The 16,808-nt window shown below is 47.3% G+C and overlaps 4 protein-coding genes across 4 annotated transcripts; 2 read left to right on the top strand and 2 right to left on the bottom strand.

The window, feature by feature from the left end:
* Positions 1-704: 704 nt before the first annotated feature.
* L3040_000500 (uncharacterized protein) lies at positions 705-2,083 on the top strand (the record flags this gene model as incomplete). The annotated part of the gene is made up of 5 exons (XM_066155177.1): positions 705-746; positions 799-1,276; positions 1,326-1,545; positions 1,618-1,676; positions 1,728-2,083. 5 exons carry the CDS (start codon positions 705-707, stop codon positions 2,081-2,083), a joined length of 1,155 nt encoding a protein of 384 aa, XP_066013223.1.
* A 5,681-nt stretch (positions 2,084-7,764) lies between these two features.
* On the bottom strand, positions 7,765-9,600 carry L3040_000499 (uncharacterized protein; the record flags this gene model as incomplete). The annotated part of the gene is made up of 3 exons (XM_066155176.1): positions 7,765-8,737; positions 8,858-9,433; positions 9,530-9,600. The coding sequence occupies 3 exons, from the start codon at positions 9,598-9,600 to the stop codon at positions 7,765-7,767; spliced, it is 1,620 nt and encodes a 539-aa protein (XP_066013222.1).
* A 2,906-nt stretch (positions 9,601-12,506) lies between these two features.
* On the bottom strand, positions 12,507-13,472 carry L3040_000498 (uncharacterized protein; the record flags this gene model as incomplete). The annotated part of the gene is made up of 1 exon (XM_007292373.1): positions 12,507-13,472. One exon carries the CDS (start codon positions 13,470-13,472, stop codon positions 12,507-12,509), a length of 966 nt encoding a protein of 321 aa, XP_007292435.1.
* A 1,777-nt stretch (positions 13,473-15,249) lies between these two features.
* Positions 15,250-16,485, top strand: L3040_000497 (uncharacterized protein; the record flags this gene model as incomplete). The annotated part of the gene is made up of 1 exon (XM_007292374.2): positions 15,250-16,485. The coding sequence occupies one exon, from the start codon at positions 15,250-15,252 to the stop codon at positions 16,483-16,485; it is 1,236 nt and encodes a 411-aa protein (XP_007292436.2).
* Positions 16,486-16,808: the final 323 nt, after the last annotated feature.

The following is a 16,808-nucleotide window of genomic DNA, read 5'->3' as shown; positions in this document are numbered from 1 at the left end:
AAAACTGCAAGGATTTCGACCGATAAATTTCCCATACAATACTAGCTATGATGAAGTTGGTTGATGAGGCCTTTCAACTGCGGAGTATACTGTTGAAAAACAGCTTTTCACTTACCGAGCGACCTGGTGGGACTGCCCGCCTCGCTTAAATTTCTCTTCATGCATGCAGTATAAACATTAGGCGAACATTAGCATACGATGCAGACCAAGATCGTCGACGTTTGATACCCGATCTTGTGGGTCGCTTGATGAATGGAAGGTCGCTCGAAGACTAAAGATCGGCAACGTTTGGCGCCCGCTCTTGCGATCAAGGAAAAAGTCCGAAGTAGATTCGATGTACGGAGGAATGAAACATCCCGCACAGACATAGCATAAAAAAATAAGAATGTACGATGGACCCCGGCCAGAATGTTTAGACTTTATACTGCGTCCAAGGAGTAGGTAGCAAAGACCCCGGAGACCTTAAGCCAGCGATTGAGTCTGAGTCATTAACCTGTCAATGCGCGACAAGGACGGGTTTGTACATAGGACGAGGCACATCTACGTAGTACATCTCAAGCTGTCAAGCCCTTAAGCCCGGTTCATCCAGTCTGTGACACGTTCTTTTACAGCAGCGATTCCTGTTCCAATACGCAGCTCCCTCCTGACATTTCGATTTCAGCCTGCCGTCCGCCGCCCAAGCCAGAACAGCTCTATCATTGAAAATGGCGTCGGGCATAGAGAATCTCACTGAGAAAAATTACCGTGTTTGTTGCCGCGCCTTTACGAAGACCACCATATCGCTAATTCCGATTGTAGACTATGCTCTGGACCCTATATACGGTCGCTGTCTTTATCACAGTCCTTCGACTCGCCGTCCGCTACTTTCAGATGAAGCGCCTCCTTTGGGACGATGCCTTTGCGATTTTCGGTCTTATATCCTTCACGGTCATGGTGGTCCTGGCCGAACTGATGTGCGAAAAAATATACATGCTCATAACTTTCAGCGAAGGCGGATCGCTGGGACCTAAATACACCGAGACGAAACAAATTACGGACGGCATAATAGACCAACTCATCATGCAGTTCTACTTCATGATGTTGTTCTGGACCACACTTTGGAGCATCAAGGGATCCTTTTTGATGTTCTACCGCAGACTCTTCACGGGGACCGACGGCTACATGAAATGGTGGTGGGCTGTGGTGGCTTTCACCATCGCTACTTATATCGCTTCCGTGCTTACAAATGTCATGGTTTGCCTTCCTCTCTGGAGACGATTTACTCTGAATACGCAAGGTGGGTCTCATGTGCCTTATCTTCTGAGAACCTACTAACATTTCTCTAGATCTGTGTGGTGTCGTAGGTGCCCGGAGGGCCATTTGGGTAGCAACTACGATCGATATTTTATCGGACATCTTTATCGCAATGCTGCCAATTCGTCTGCTGTTCCAGCTCAGGATCTCAACCAGCCAAAAACTAGGAGTGGGAGGCATTTTCTCTCTAGTCGGCTTCATCATAGCTGTGGCCATCGTTCGAATGATATATGTTCTAAATTCTATTTCGACGTCAGTGCAATCTACCCCCCTGAAATCCTTATCTTCGAAACACTTAGAGAATATGTACTTACATTCCCATAGTAGCGATACACGCCATAACATCAGTGTGACGATGTGGTCAGTACTGGAGGCGGGCGTTGGTAGGAATCTCACCTTTGCATACATGGGATATCTGCTAACTTCCATACCAGCGGTTATTGTCGGCAGCCTGCCAGCCCTCAAGTCTCTCATAACAAAAAGGCACGGCAACTCAACTTACGGTTCCTCGGCCAAGAGATACAAGCATAGCGGCAGCAGCAAGACCATAAGCTCGGCGCGATCTGGCCCTCATAAGGGCCCTCACATCCGTCTACACGACCTCCCGTCTGCTGGAACCCACAACTCGATTGAAGCTAGCGGGCCTGGCTGGGACAGCGAAGATGCGATATACCTGCGGAGCTTGGATCTAGGTAAAGGGATCATACAGACGCAGGAAGTCAGCGTACACTCTCACGACCCTAATCAAAAGTGCCCGGAGGGCCCCCACATCTACTCCTCTTATGCATGAAGATGCATTCATGGGATAGCGGGTATTGTTAGATACAGCCCGCCGACACGATGTGGTAACGAACATAATGATAATGATTACCCTACTCTGACGTCTATTGTGGCTCTCGAACGAGTCCGGCCTGTGACTTTTCGGAGGGTATAAGCTCCAAGATCTTAATTAATGAAAAAAAAATTGAAAATTACAAAGCTATTTGCACAGATGAGGCTGAAACTACGAAAGGGAAAAAGACATGAATTAGTGCAAGATCCTATCTCTTCCATCTTGCGATTTTGCAGCTCCAAGACGGATGGGTGGTTCTCAGGAGTGAAATTACCCCCCCTTCCCCCCCTATTCTTCCTCGGCTCCGAGTCCACGGGAACGGAGACCTCCAAGCCAAGGCGACTCAGAATAGTAAGGCCACGCCAGAAGCCCGAGGAACGCTGGTTATAGGTAAAACATCTTCCTCCTGTTCACCTATTGATATTTCGCAACCCACCCACAGTCCTGCTATACAACTTAGATCCATGATACCTTGGAACGGAATAGAAATTCAGGGAAGCAATAGCCTTGCGCCGATCCAGGAGAGCTAATCCCTGCCAAACTACACATAAATTAATGGTTTCACGCTACCGCGGACACAAGTTACAACTCCGTAGATGCTATAACTACGTACGGAGGTTGTAGTAGGATATCCAGACGCATATAGGTGATAAAGCGGGGATAAGGGGGATAAGTGAAATCCTCCTTCTCTTTCCCTTTTCGCTCGCCGATGTAAGGCATGGGCATGAACATATATAGAACTTGTCCTCGTCAATTTCAAGCAAAAAGTAAATCTGAGTTAAGAAGAGCGGCATCTCCTTTTTGACTAAATTAATATGTTTATCATCTCGCCATCAATTAGGGTCTTTCAATAAGCTTTGTATAAAGGGGTTAAGCCTCCGTCAGCTACGTAGTACGTAGTATATAATCGTCGGCTCGCTTAGGTGGGCCTCCTTTCATCCTTTAAGACTCGACGATCACTCGGTTTTACCAGAAGTCTGAACCACGGGGAGAGAAGCGGAGTCATCTTGGTGGTGGTTTAGTAATGGATTCGGGGGTGGAGAGATCTCCTCTATTACTCCATTTATTGTAAGATCTTACTCAGCTCTCCTGTTGGTTGCGTTCCCCTTGTCAAACTGGCCCTCTTTCTCCATGGTCCAGGCTTTTGTCAGACTCCTGGAAGAAGCTAGCATAAATTTCTTCTTTAAGAAAAAAAAGATAGGCTTTCACATGTCGAAGAAGGTACTACGATAGTAGTACTACTACGACGTCCTAGGCGTAAGTAAGTATTACCCCCTGAGGGTAGGGTAAACAGAGGGTTTATAGTGGAAACTAAACTTTTGAGGCACCCTCAAGGGGCAACAATTACTACGTCCCAGGCGTAAGTATTACCCCTCGAGGGTAAGCCCCTCGAGGGTAGGGTAACCAGGGGGTTTAAAGTGGAAACTAAACTTTGGAGTCACCCTCGAGGGGTAATAGTACTTAGGCCTGTACCGTGGTACTTACGCCTGTACCGTGGTACCTTCATTATCGCCGCCAACTTCGAAGCTATTCCCACTTTGATATTGCCGTCCGCAACCCTCAATATAGCTACCCTCTTTAGTAAGCGCTCTTAAGCACGCAACAACGCCTCTCACAAACATTAGTCCGGATCTCTTCCTTTACCCAATATTTCTCTCGCAGAAGCGCAAGAGATGCTTAATCGTACAACGCAGTTCGGAATAGATTACGAGCCTGGGGGGCGCTAGTCTTAAAGCGAATTCACAACTGTCCGGTTCCTCATCCATCGAGTCCTTTCCAGGGCCCTCGCCTAGCCCCTCGCTTAGGGCCTGGCCTGGTATGTCTAGCATTCATTTCAAATCACCAGTTACTTCCTTGCAAATCATGTTATGTAGACAGTTACGCGATAACCGTCTGATAGTACGATAGTACAAATATATTGAACCCCCTTTTAGCTAGAGAGAAATCAAGAATCCTACCATACAACCAGAAAACCCATCAATCCTCATTTTGTGAGATCTTACGCTGCCATTCCTGCCCACGGACGCAGAAGATCATTCCTGCTATGTCGTGCGGTGTAGGCTTATAATACTAGAGACTGCAATGTGCATTGCAGGTCTGCTTTTGCACAATATGTTATTATAGACAGAAGAACACGGTTGTAACGTTCAATCGAGAGTTCGCTACCGGCAAACTGACAACAACACCATCACCTCGAGTCATAAATAAATGTATGCCTTTAGGGCAGAGTACGACAAGAAAAACGCAATCTAAATGGGAGCGAGAAGGTATGATTCAAGCTGATAGAACTATAATAGGCGCTATCAAGTAGTAAAAATGGAAAGTACCTGGTGGACGAGAATAGGAGATATATATACGCTTAACGTGTTTTCATTCTTCGTTTGCGATCATGGAGATTGACAAGTTTGACATCATGCTGCTACTCTGTAATGTAGTCCTGCTACTTGAGATAGCCCGGCCATATAGAATAGTACCTACTTACTGATCGCTCGCTAATCTGGCCCCGCAAGGCTCTCTGCCCTTCTTGTGCATATATGCATTAGCCTTGGCATCCTCGACATATCCCAAGGTGTCCTCGATATATATATACCAAGCCTCCCCCTCCGAAAAAAACCGAAAAAAAAAAAAAACTCGTTCAGAAAGCTTTCTCCGATGCAAATAATCTCGTCAAAAGAGAGCGAACGAGATTACCTTCCCTGATTAGCTTAACGTTCCTTTCAATCACCACACCAACCATGGAAAAAAAAAAAAAAAAAAAAAAAAAAACATCGCAGTTGATTCCCAGCCAGCCAGCCCTTCGAACACACACACACACACACACACATGTACCCACACACATAATAGTGGGCCTTGACGTCGCAACTTTTGGGGTCCTTCCTTAAAGTGGGCGAAAAAATTATGTCCCGCTTCAAGCTTTAGCGTAAAAAACGGCGAAAAACGTTGATAATCTAATATAATATTTTCAAAAAAAAAAAAAAAAAAAAAAATTAAAATCTTTTTCGCGTTAGTTTTAATCTTAATTCAAAATGAAAAAAAAAAAATTAAATTTCGTCCTTTTTTTTTCCCTTTTTTTCCCTTCTTCCTTTTTCTTTTTTTTTTCTTTCTTTTTTTTTAAATATATATATATATATATATATATATATATAATAGATTTAGATAGCTAAGATTATTATAGATTTTATTCTTCGCTTTTTCGCTTTCTTTTTTCTTTTTTTCTTTAATTCTTAAGACTTTAATCTCTTATAAATTTAGAATATTATATATATACGTACGTATTTACTGATTTATTTACTTACGTATTTGCTTTTATTTTTTTAGATACTCTTTATTATTTATTTATTTTAATTTACTTAATTATTTCACTTTTTCGTTGCGCTGCTTTGCTTTTCTTTGCTTTATTAAAAAAAAGTTCGAGAAAAAGATCTTGCTAAGTTCGCGGACGCTTCGTACTCAATCGACTTTTAAATATTTGCCAAAAAAAAAAAGGCTTTCGAATTAACTAAAATCTATTAGCTTGCATTTAAATTAATAACGACGACGAAGATTACAAGAAAATAAATACTTATCTTCGTTTTCTTTAATAAAAATAATATTTATTAAATAGAAAGAGCCTAAGAAAGAGCTTGAAGAAGATAGATAAAAAAACAAAAAGATTCGCCGTCGATTCGATCTATAACATCTCTTGACTCAATTTAAAGGACACGCGATAAAACAAAATTTTCGCAGCTTAATTAAGAATGAATAAAATTATTAAATATATATATATATATATATATATATATTATTGCAATGTTGTGAGCAATATTATAAGCAATATAAGTGTCTACGTTCCTCGCGGTTTTTAGCGTTGAAGCGGGACATAATTTTTTCGCCCACTTTAGAGAAGGGCCCCAAAAGTTGCGATGTCAAGGCCCACTATTACATACATCAAAAAAAAAACCCCCTCTTCGCGTGCCAGCCAAGGGACAAATAACAACATATTTCCATCCCACAAGCTCGGCTTGACATGAAAAGCAATGCCTTGAACCTCCTTCTCTGCGAAAAACATCAGCTGTAATTTTTTCAATTTTTCAAGCGGAATCCGCCGCCAGAAGAGAGATACGAGATACGATATTGCATCGAGAGAACCATACACCCAAGAACCTCTCAACCCAAACCCAAACCCCCCCCCCCCCCCCCCCCCCCCACATCCCTCTCAGTCCGACCTCACCCGCAAGGAAGGAAACGCGAAGAGCAAAGCGGGGCCCGTCACCTCTCTCGCGCGCCGCGCTACCACATAGGTAGGTAAGTATCAAGCATGAAAGCTCCCCGAGGAGAGCCAGCTGCTAGCTAGCTGGCTATCAGCCGTCCGTTTGAAGCGAGAGAAACCTCGGGTCGGTCGCTGGTCAGCGGTGATGAGCGGGGGTTGCGTCAAACCTGTCGATTGATTAATTGGAGAGAGAGAGAAGGAGATAATATGAGCGGGATTCTTTCCCAGAGTGGCGGGTGAAACTCGAGCTGGGTATTACCGTAGGCGCGCGGTGGAGGGTTCTGATACTGGGAACTGCTATGTGCATTGCAGGTCTGCTTTTGCACAACACAACAATATTATGGTATGAGGAGGTCGGAAGATTGAATAACGTTGGAAGGAATGAGTTTCAGTCCGATGAAGTTCTAGATAGGGTCGAAATGGCTTCGAATAAGTGAGCTTCGTAAATTTCCATGCATAAATATTCAAGCCAGATAGATTATTCTCTCTAGATAGATAGATTCCAGTTGTCTCCTTTATTGCGAAAAAATGAGGGGCCAGAATATTCCTAGATAGTAGAAATATATTATGCTGGGTGGCAATTATATACGTTACCCTCATGAGGCGGAGTAAGCAAGATCTCGACACTGGACATCATTGTTACCATAAACCATATATCTTGACCAGTTCCTGGAATCATAACTCTCAATCCATTGCCAGCCAGTATCAATTGGCAGAGACCATTAGTCCCTGAACGTTTGGAAAAGAGAAAAGTGACATCATATCAGATAGATCCCTTTTTCTTAATTATAAGACACGACTGCTCCGCACTTGTATGTGTAGGAGCACCTGAACATGACCCTGGACTTGACCACCCCAGGCCAAGGTGCAAATCATGATCAATGTTCGAGCGTTGAGGAGTGATTCCCCAGTGCCCATTCCTCTCAACCCGAGCCAGTGTCACTCGTAGTCCAACGAATGCCGGGTTACCAACGGCCAAAAGTCTTGAAAAACCGTTGAAAAGCTATGTCAACAGGCCTTCATCCTCGCATAGCGTGATCTTCATCAAGCTCTAAGGTAGGCTGGCATTTGAAGCGTGGTGGCAGTAGATTTAAATTTGAGCCAAAATAGTCGATGGGAGTTGCTTATGAGATCTTTGCCGAGGAAGGATGTCAACTGCTGCTCGGCATATCCGAAAGAGGTGGTCACCGTACAAAGCTGACTTTATATTCCTATTCAGACACAGGCGTAGAATAATGGGAAGCGAGATGCAATAAAATCCATCGGAAAAGCGTGGATTGGCATCTTCGTTGTTCATCCGTGATTTATCGTCAAAAGTACTATCATGGTAGACAATCAATTCACCGTGCTACCACGGTATCACATAACGCTGCTGATAAGTCTATAGCGATTACACGGTAGCTGTTGTCGTAAATGATGACTCGCTCCGAGGCGAAGTCGCGGATTGTGGACTCTGACCCGGGTCTGTCTCTCCAAAGGGCCAAGTCATCCGGCTCTTTAACCGCGATGCAATATCATTCCATATCTTGATCTCACTTTGTGGGATGACATCCGGTAGAATCGCATTCAGAACAAAGCCTCCCACGTTCTGTATATCGCTGTGCGAACCATCCGCCACGCGAATGGCATCCTCAGCATCCCACATACCTTCACGTGCTGGCGCTCGCGCCAGAAGCTCAATTGCTCGTCGTTTGATAGAAGGATTTGGGGCCCTCAGCGCCGTGAAAAATAGAGGTGCAATGACTCTTTGGTCGGTCGAAAACGTAAGGTCTGCGCCGGAAGTCGTCCTCGCCGATTCGAGAAAATCGCAAAGGGTGATTAAATGGTCGAATTTAGCATCAGCTTCCTCTGGTTTCCCGATCACGATAGAGACAACCAGCGAGTGGACTTTCAGGAGCGAGGCGCCACACATCGTTCTGCTGGTAGGAGATTCGCCTGCGGCAAAATCCACAATAAACTTGTTTAAGCCTCTTGTCCATGCATCTAACGCTTCGTTATGTAATCGACCTTGCACAGCGGGGTCTGGGGGTTTATCTTCGAGGATTCTCGGCTGTAACTCGGTAGATGTTCGGTGAGCCATTACAGTTGCTGAAATTAAATCAATTGAGCGACGCGCTGTATCAAGCGAGTAAAACGCGGTCGGAGGTGGAAACTTTCCAACGCGCTTAAGAGCGACCCAGAGAGAGGCCCTCTCTTTCTGCAGAGCCGGATTAATGAAAGTAGCTGTTTGTACCCCTAGAGCCAGAAGCGGGGGAGTGAATTCCTGTTCCCATTCGTCTGCCATAATTCCCCTCTCCGTCTTGTGTGTTTTGATATCCGCGAGTATCCTCAATCCGGCCTTCAGATGTATTATCGCTGATGAGCTGTAGAATTCATTAGCACAGAAATTGACGAAGAGATTCTAGCGAAGAGAGAAAGATTCCCAAATGATCAGCTTCTACAATTTTCCATCGAACGGATGCGGCTGGAATAGGGGCACTTACTGATTACCGAGAAGACAATCGATTGATGCGAACAGAATGCAATTTGTCAAAGTCAAATCCAAGGGCGGCATCTTCGTCGTCATCAAATAATGCAGACAGCTGATTGCTTTCGTATATTGCCGGAAAGCAAAAGTCTGGAGAAGTGACGTGTCGCGCATCCCAAAATTGCGCCGCCTCTCGTTGAACTCCTGATGCATTGCTGCAATTGCAATGACGGCATGCCGGATTGACGGCTCTTCACGGCTGCTCTGTACAACCCTCCGCTCCCAGAAGTCGGTTGAGAAATATCCGGAGAGGCTTGGGGCGCTGTGTGTGCTAAAGAAATAGAGAAGACGTTGCTCCTCGGGATCTTCGACCGGAGCGAGGGGTCGGCTTGGTGCAGGTGCAGGTGCAGATGCTGATGCTGATGCTGATGCCGATGCTGATGCTGATGCTGCTGCTGCTGCTGGTGCTGCTGGTACAGGCTTGTGTACAGAGGAGGCATCTGCCGGGCTGGCATAGCCGTCGCATTTTCTGCCCGTGGAGGTACATCTCTTACAGAACGGCTTCTCTTCTCCACATTTGACTCTCCGGATTCTACATACACGACGGTTAGTTAAGTTCTCACCTCACAGTACCATGCAGGGTCCCGTCGCCTCTCCGATCCGAGTGTGTAGCTTCGTTGTCACTTACTTGCAGGTGAGACATCCAAGTCGCGATGGAGTTCCACAGATCCTGTAGCGATGAGTTGGTTTGGCCTTCATGGTGAAGGCCCTGGCCTTGAGTAGGAGTGGCGCCGACGCTCGATAATTGTGGGCGGATGTTGGTGGCTGTAATAGGGGAAGTAGTACTAGCCGCGGTGGAACGGAACATCGTGTGGCCGTGCGCCTGAGCTGTCTCGAGACTCTTGTCTTCGAAAGTTCCAGCTCGGGTGTGGAGACGTGCTTTACAAGCTGTATATAACTTATATCTTTTTATATATCTTTCAAAGGCTCCTCCTATACCGTCCATCTTAACATGGATACCTTTTCTATCCCCGCTCATAAGCCTCTGCAAATCGACTATATTCTCTTGCTTAGTCGATTCTCCGTTCCCTCCACAGGAGCCAAACCACACCAGCCACGCCCAACAATGATACTAACAAGACAACCGCTCCCAAAGCCTTCCTACCTTTGTCGAATTGCCCTCCTCCATCTGAACAGTCCAGAGGCTCAACGTCCAAGCTCGGTACCAGAGTTGTGCTTGAATTGCCGCTTCTGATCGTAACTCAGTCCTCTTCTACGTCCTCGACCACGAGGAGATGCTGAACATGTTGGCTTTGATTGCAGCTGGCTTCTCTGCAACCTTCTTCGATAGCAGCGCCTTGATCTGTCTCGTGGTGTACATCTCCATCCTCTCTAAGTTCGCTCGGCGAGGGAAAAGGAGGAGGGGTCATAGCGTCCCGGCGCAAGTCAGCTACTACGTACTACGTACTATAATGCTGCGGGCTAGAACTTTAAAAGACCTCCGACATTGCCAAAGATATCACGACGTACCGATCCGTTTTATAGGCAGAGTACTGCTAGATATCCGAATATGCTGCAGCCGCAAAGAATCGAAAGCTGCGATTAGATTGGTATTTCGTCGTCGTCGCTGCTTCTCCCTAGAGTCGTGCCTGAAGTGACTTTCCAGGGATGAGTATTTTGAGAAACATAAGACCACAAAGAGCCTAATCGCGTAAGTAAGTTTATGAATGGAGAGAATAAGAATCGTGGGTAGCAGCATGACTTCTCTGCCAAAGGAATGGTTCCAAAGCCAAGGCATTGCGGTATGTTATTTGTCTTGTCCAAGAAGATTGATGATCCTGCTTTGTATGCTGTATAGAAACTTTCTTACTGTGAATTGTTTGTTCCGCTGGGATGTATCGCTGAAAGCATTCGCTTATAGTGATGGTAGGCCTGGAGATGGAGAGTCATCTCTCCCCCAGTACTCATCTGCCTTCCAATATTTTGTTATGCAGAAGTTTGGAACTGCGGGCGGCGTAGGAAAGTGCTCTAGTATAGATTCCACCGGCTGAGAAGCTGCGTTAGTCTCAGAGTCCACCTTGTCGATCTGACTTTGGGAAGACAACAACTTCACATCCTTGGCGGCTTGACTTTTGTCTTTCTCCACTTGCTCTTCGTGCTTCCCTCAGCTACACGAACCCTCTCTCTTTCCAGTGCCGCCCCATTGTGTCCATGGACTTTGAGCAATATGCTGTAGACGCCCAACCCATTGTAACGGCCGAGCAACATGATCCAGTCCCCCCTATCCATATCATATAGGATAGAGCCAGTCCCTGGGAACTTCTCCGTCACAATTTCTGCATCCTCTATTTTTATTTTCCCTAAACTTACGCATATTTCGTAGAGCCACGCCTTACACTGCTGAGACGACCACGTGCATTGAGGCGTATCTGAGGGACGGATTAGGAGCTGTGATTGGGAAGCGGAAGAAGACGACCTAGAGCTGATCCCGGATTTTTGTGAGGAAGGCGATAAGCTGAACGGTATCGAGTATTTCCTCTCGAGCTCTGCGGATGAAGAAAACTCGACATTCTTGTTGGAATAAAAATGGCGTTTGTAAATAGTCGTGGGCCCCATATTGACGAGAGTCGCCAGTGATACTGATATATGGTTTTGATTTTCGAAGAGAGATGCTGGGAAATCGTTTATTATAAGCCAGTAGGTGAGTTAGCGCCGTGACTGATCAAATTGACAGCGCTTTGTGCAGGATCTTGGAGAAAGGGATTAGTATCGATGTTGTAAATCGTGACGACGCCGGTTTGCTTGGGGTTTATACTACGCTTGTTTAGCTGCCACCGCCGGACCCAAAAGAAATGCTCGTCTTGTGGGCTATCCCATACTACTAACCATCTTGAAAATATGTTAAGACACTAAGCCCAGGCATGCCTAATTCACTCCAGCCTAGTCATTTTCTGGATCCCACACATAGACTAAGTCCGAGACCCTCGGATGTTCTTGGTAGCATTTTGAAATTGTCCTCATGAAGCAGGAATTATCCAATGGTTTACGTGGTCGCTTCACCCATCACCCATACCTCGTCACCTCTCTGTTCCCATTTGATCTCTTTGCCGCTGGATTCCCACTAACGGCTTTTTTGTTCAATTGAATGGTTCTTCTTAGCGCAACGAGCTTCTCTTGGATGCATCTTGTTCCAAGCATGATACAAAGGACTATGGGGATTTCCAAGAACTATGATGGTTTGAGATGACATTGAAAGTTGCCTGCTGATGGCCTTTTTTGTCTTGATCCTTGGCGTGCTGTTTTGCGCTCCTCTACCCACCCTGCCTAAAACATATTAAATACTTATCATAGCTCTGTTACTCCTCTGAAAATCAGCCTTCGCGCACCTTTATCCTCTGTATAATAGATACTACCAGGAAGCTCGCAGTCTCTCGGCCATGAAAGTCTCGTCCATATAGACTTCTTCTACTACCGGCCCCAAATAAGAAGGTTACAGCCAAAGCAGTTGCAGCACCCTCTCCTCTCCTCTCCTCTATCCCCTCTCCATGCATGGCAAGTCGAGGCCTGCTTTATGCATTGCAACCTTTGATGATTTGTGTTTAATTACAAAAAATTGGATATTAGCACGTTTGCAGTACTGGAGTTCAGATAGAGGCAGAGGCGCCTTAAGTCAACACAACAATCTTCCCACCTGCACCATTTGCATCCATCAATCCATGCGCCTCCACAATCTCATCGATCCTGAACACCCTCCCAACCTGTAACTTGAGAGTTCCAGCCTTTACCTGCTTTGCAAGGTCCTCTAAGGGCGTCTCCATGAACTCATTCGGGCCCCCAGTATATGCCGTCAAGTTCACACCAGTGGGAATATACTCCATAGGAGTGAAACTCTCAATATTCCACTCTCCTCCTAGAATACCTGACATGCATACCGTACCTCCATCTTTTACGCAATGCAGGCTGTCTTTGATACTGGTTGTACCGATCAGATCCAATATTTTGTCGAACTTCTCCTGGATCTTGTCCGCAATGAGCCCGTCGTCAATTACCACTTCATCTGCTCCCCCGGATTTGAGCATAGCCTCGCTACCTGCTTTCCGAGTGGTGGAAGCGACATAAGCACCGTGGTTCTTTGCAATTGACGTCGCTGCGAGACCAACACTCGACGTCCCCCCCCGGACCAGAAGCCTCTCTCCTTTTCTCAGCCTCAAACCCTTGAATAGCGAGCCCCAGGCGGTCTGGAGCATTTCCGGCATGGCCCCAAGCGTCTCCCACGGTAGCTCCGTCTTGATAGCTTGGACATTTCCGGCTGACACGCAAGTGTACTCTGCATACCCGCCGTCAAAAGCTCTTCCCATCCCTCCCATGGCAGTCGCTACGACCTCTCCTTTCTCGAACTCGTTCCCGGGACACGAATCCACAATTCCGGTGGCCTCGATTCCCAGAACTCGCGGGAATGTCACACTTGGAGAATGCCCCTGGCGGGTAAAAAATTCAGAGCGATTGATGCCGAATGCTTTCACCTGGATGCGCACTTGGCCAGCCTTTGGTACTGGGATGGAGATCTGCTCGATCTTGAGGACTTCAGGGCCACCTGCCTCATGGATCACGACTGCCTTCATCGTCGACATGGCTGTGGTGAAGGATCCTTTGGAACTGCGTGGGAAGATCTGATCACGGACCGACCGATTAGTATGAGAAGTTGGTGAGATGGAGCTCCTTGAGTATTCGGAGAGCCGAGTCGAAAGCTGTGCACACTTCCCCTGTAGCAGTCTTGCCCCTTTGGTGATAGTGTTGCGCAAAAAAGCCTCCTAACCTGACAGGGTCGGATCCGGCCTAAATAGAGAAGGGAGCCGAGCCGTCCGAGCCAGATCCAAGAGGAGCTCTCGACCACTATGCCATCAGTTCGTCAGATTCCCCTATAGGTAGATATATCTATATATCTCTGTCTATCTCATCACTAGAGGATCTTAAGTATGAAAACTCTATCATTCATCTGGAAGGATTGCCGTTCAACCAGCTTCCGGCATGAGGCTCCAGTATCCCCATCCTCGGCCTATTTTGGCCTAAGCTTTACTTTGATAAAGCTAGCGCTGTGAATTTGACAGCCATATCCAAGCTGGTCACAAGAGAGACAACGACAACGACAATAACGACATAAACGACAACAACAACAAAGAGCGTTGCTTGCTTTTAATACTTACATCAGGATTCTCCCACTACCGTAGCTAATTGACAAATTTTTCGGCTTTCCCGCCTTCTTCCAAGGCTCGTGAGTCGTAAATTTACTCGGGAAGTAATCGTCGGAGCCGACGATTATTACTGTTCTTACTGTACCTCAAGCTCAAAAGTCTATTTCGCCAAGCAAGCCCAGAAATCACCGCCTATCCCCGAAAGTCGTCAAAATCAGAATCAGGATTAAACGACAGTAAGAAGGTTCTTCCGTACTCATTCATCCATCCATATAAGTTTCATCATTCGGCTTGGAGCACAATATCTGGGCAAGGCAAGAAACGAAATCGACGAACATGAGCAGGAAGCTGTAAACATGTTCAGCGTGATCAAGCTCCCGACCTCGGAGCAGCACTCTCGCAAAGCACACACGAAATCCCGCAATGGGTGTAAAGTGTGCAAAGAGCGGAAACTGAAGGTCAGCCAGCAACCAGCTATGCACGACTTTGACTTCGCAAGCAGCTAAAGCTTAAGTAAACCACTGACGCCGTAGGTATATGTAAACAGTGTGATGAGACGAAGCCGATCTGTGGGCCTTGCAACCGCCGCTTCCCCTCGATGTCCAGCTGCGACTACACATCAGCCTCAACATCGACTTCGACCTCGTCGACCTCGAACTCCGGATCCAAAGCTGCCACATCACCAACGTCGTCTTTGACTAGTATGCAGCCGGTTACTCAAGCGCCCAACCAAGGACGGCCTCGCCTCCCTGTCTCAGCAAGCAGGGACCGAAGTATAGTCCCTGTCCCGTTGCTGGAGACGCAAGGCGGCAGCATTACTGCTTCTGTTTCTGCTTCTTCGAAATATTCTTTTTCATCATCATCATCATCATCATCATCCAAATCCTCAGCCTCAGCCTCAGCCTCAGCCTCAGCGTCAACATTACCTTCATCGTTGTCGTCACATGGGTCTCCTGAGAGCCCTTGGGTGCAGAACTCACGAGCAGTCCGCCCTAGCGACTGGGAGAAGCTGGACTGGATGTCTGCATTTGGATTACCTGGCTCGCTAAGAGCCGAGCTGTTCGATCCCTTCTTTACGTATCCGGCCAGCAAAGTGAAGGGAGTCGACGTCTTGTTGAGATGCTGTGCGTAACCCATTCCCGGCTCTCAAAGAATACAAGGAGAGCTATCACTTACCTTGACACAAGAACCTGGGAGCATTTGCACCGAAGAAATCATGAGACTAATTCAAGTAACAGACCTCCAAACGTCCTGCTACAAGGGCTTCCCTTGGCAACCTGCATCTTCCACCAACCCCACTGCTACTTACTATGTTCCTCTTGTTCTCAAGGACCCTGTGCTGTTCCACGCAACGCTGAACCTGAGCGTGATGCGCTGCAAGCAAAAAGCGGAACAGTGGCTAGGTGTGAACTCGCAACACTTGCAAGCCGAATGCATCCGGCTGCTCAGGGAACGAGTGGAGAGCGATGCCTCTGGCAGCAAAGGCGTCAGTGACGAGACTATCAGCGCCGTGGCTGCACTTGCAGCCTCTGAGCATGAAAGGGGCAATTTGAAGATGCTGAAGATGCACATAGGCGGTCTGAAGAGGATGATTGACCTCAGGGGTGGGATTAACGCGATCCGAGAATCCAACCCCATGGTGGCGAACTCGGCTTTCTGGATCTTCGTCGTAGCCATGTATGAGGTCCCATACCCAGCGTTCGATCGCGTCTTGCCTCCACTCGCCCCATACGACCACGGCTTCCACATATGTCCGCCGGAGCTGCGAGAAGTACGGTCACACTGCTCAGATCTGGAGCCCTCACCCACTGCCGTTCTGGATATTGATCTCCCCGGCCTAGGTCTCGACCCCAACATTGCATCGGTGCTGACTTCAATCCAAAATCTGTCGCACCTCGTGCCGACCCAAGAAGCATACCCATCCGCCTCATCCTCGCTGGCCATCTTGACAAGAATGTGTACCCTGCTCTCGCACTTGCTGAGCCTGTGCCGTGCAGACCTTCAAGCAAAAGCACCTTCCAACACGGCGGTCGCAGATGTGGATGGCGTCGATTTCTCCCAGCAACTCTCCGAATGCACTCGCCTAGCACTGCTGCTGCATGTATTTACTCCCTGGCGCGGGCTCCCACCCGACGGAACCTTGAGCATTACTCTGCTCTTGCACCAACTCCTAGCATCTCTTCGCATTCTCATTTCTCATCCATCCTTCAAGCCCAATGTCCTTTCCCTGTGGCTCTTTGCTGCTGGAGCTGTCGCCGCTTCCAGTATGCCTGAACGCGGCTGGGTCACTGGACATCTCGTGCAGTTGACAGAAGAACTAGGGATCGATAGCTGGGAGACATGGAAGGGGGAACTGCGCCGAGTGATGTGGCACGAGCAGCTGTGCGCGCCCAGGTATAAATTGCTGTGGGAGGAGGTCGATGACAAGAGGAAAGTTCTGAGCACAAACTGACGCCGTCGGATCTCGTGTCGCATCTTTGCTTTTGCTATTATTACATAGATTACATAGATGGAATTCTGTTGCTTCGTGAGACGCTTATTCAGCCTACCACCCACTTGCTGCAGGAGAGGCGTAGAATAAGTACTGCTACTCTGATCTCAACGCATTTGCAACACCTACGTACCACTTGGCTCCAAATACGAGCGAGCTGCTGCGCGAACTTCAGCTGCAAATCTTCCTGCAATTGCTACTAACCATTAGTTGACTCGCATCATGTTTTTTTTCGCTCGGGTAAGCTCGCCCGTCCATGCAGCCAGCCCATGCATGATGCATCC

Source organism: Drepanopeziza brunnea (assembly GCF_022702325.1).
Source record: "Drepanopeziza brunnea f. sp. 'multigermtubi' strain 214-2 chromosome Unknown ctg1, whole genome shotgun sequence".
NCBI classification, from domain to species: domain Eukaryota; kingdom Fungi; phylum Ascomycota; class Leotiomycetes; order Helotiales; family Drepanopezizaceae; genus Drepanopeziza; species Drepanopeziza brunnea.
This window is presented reverse-complemented; position numbering and strand designations above follow the sequence as displayed.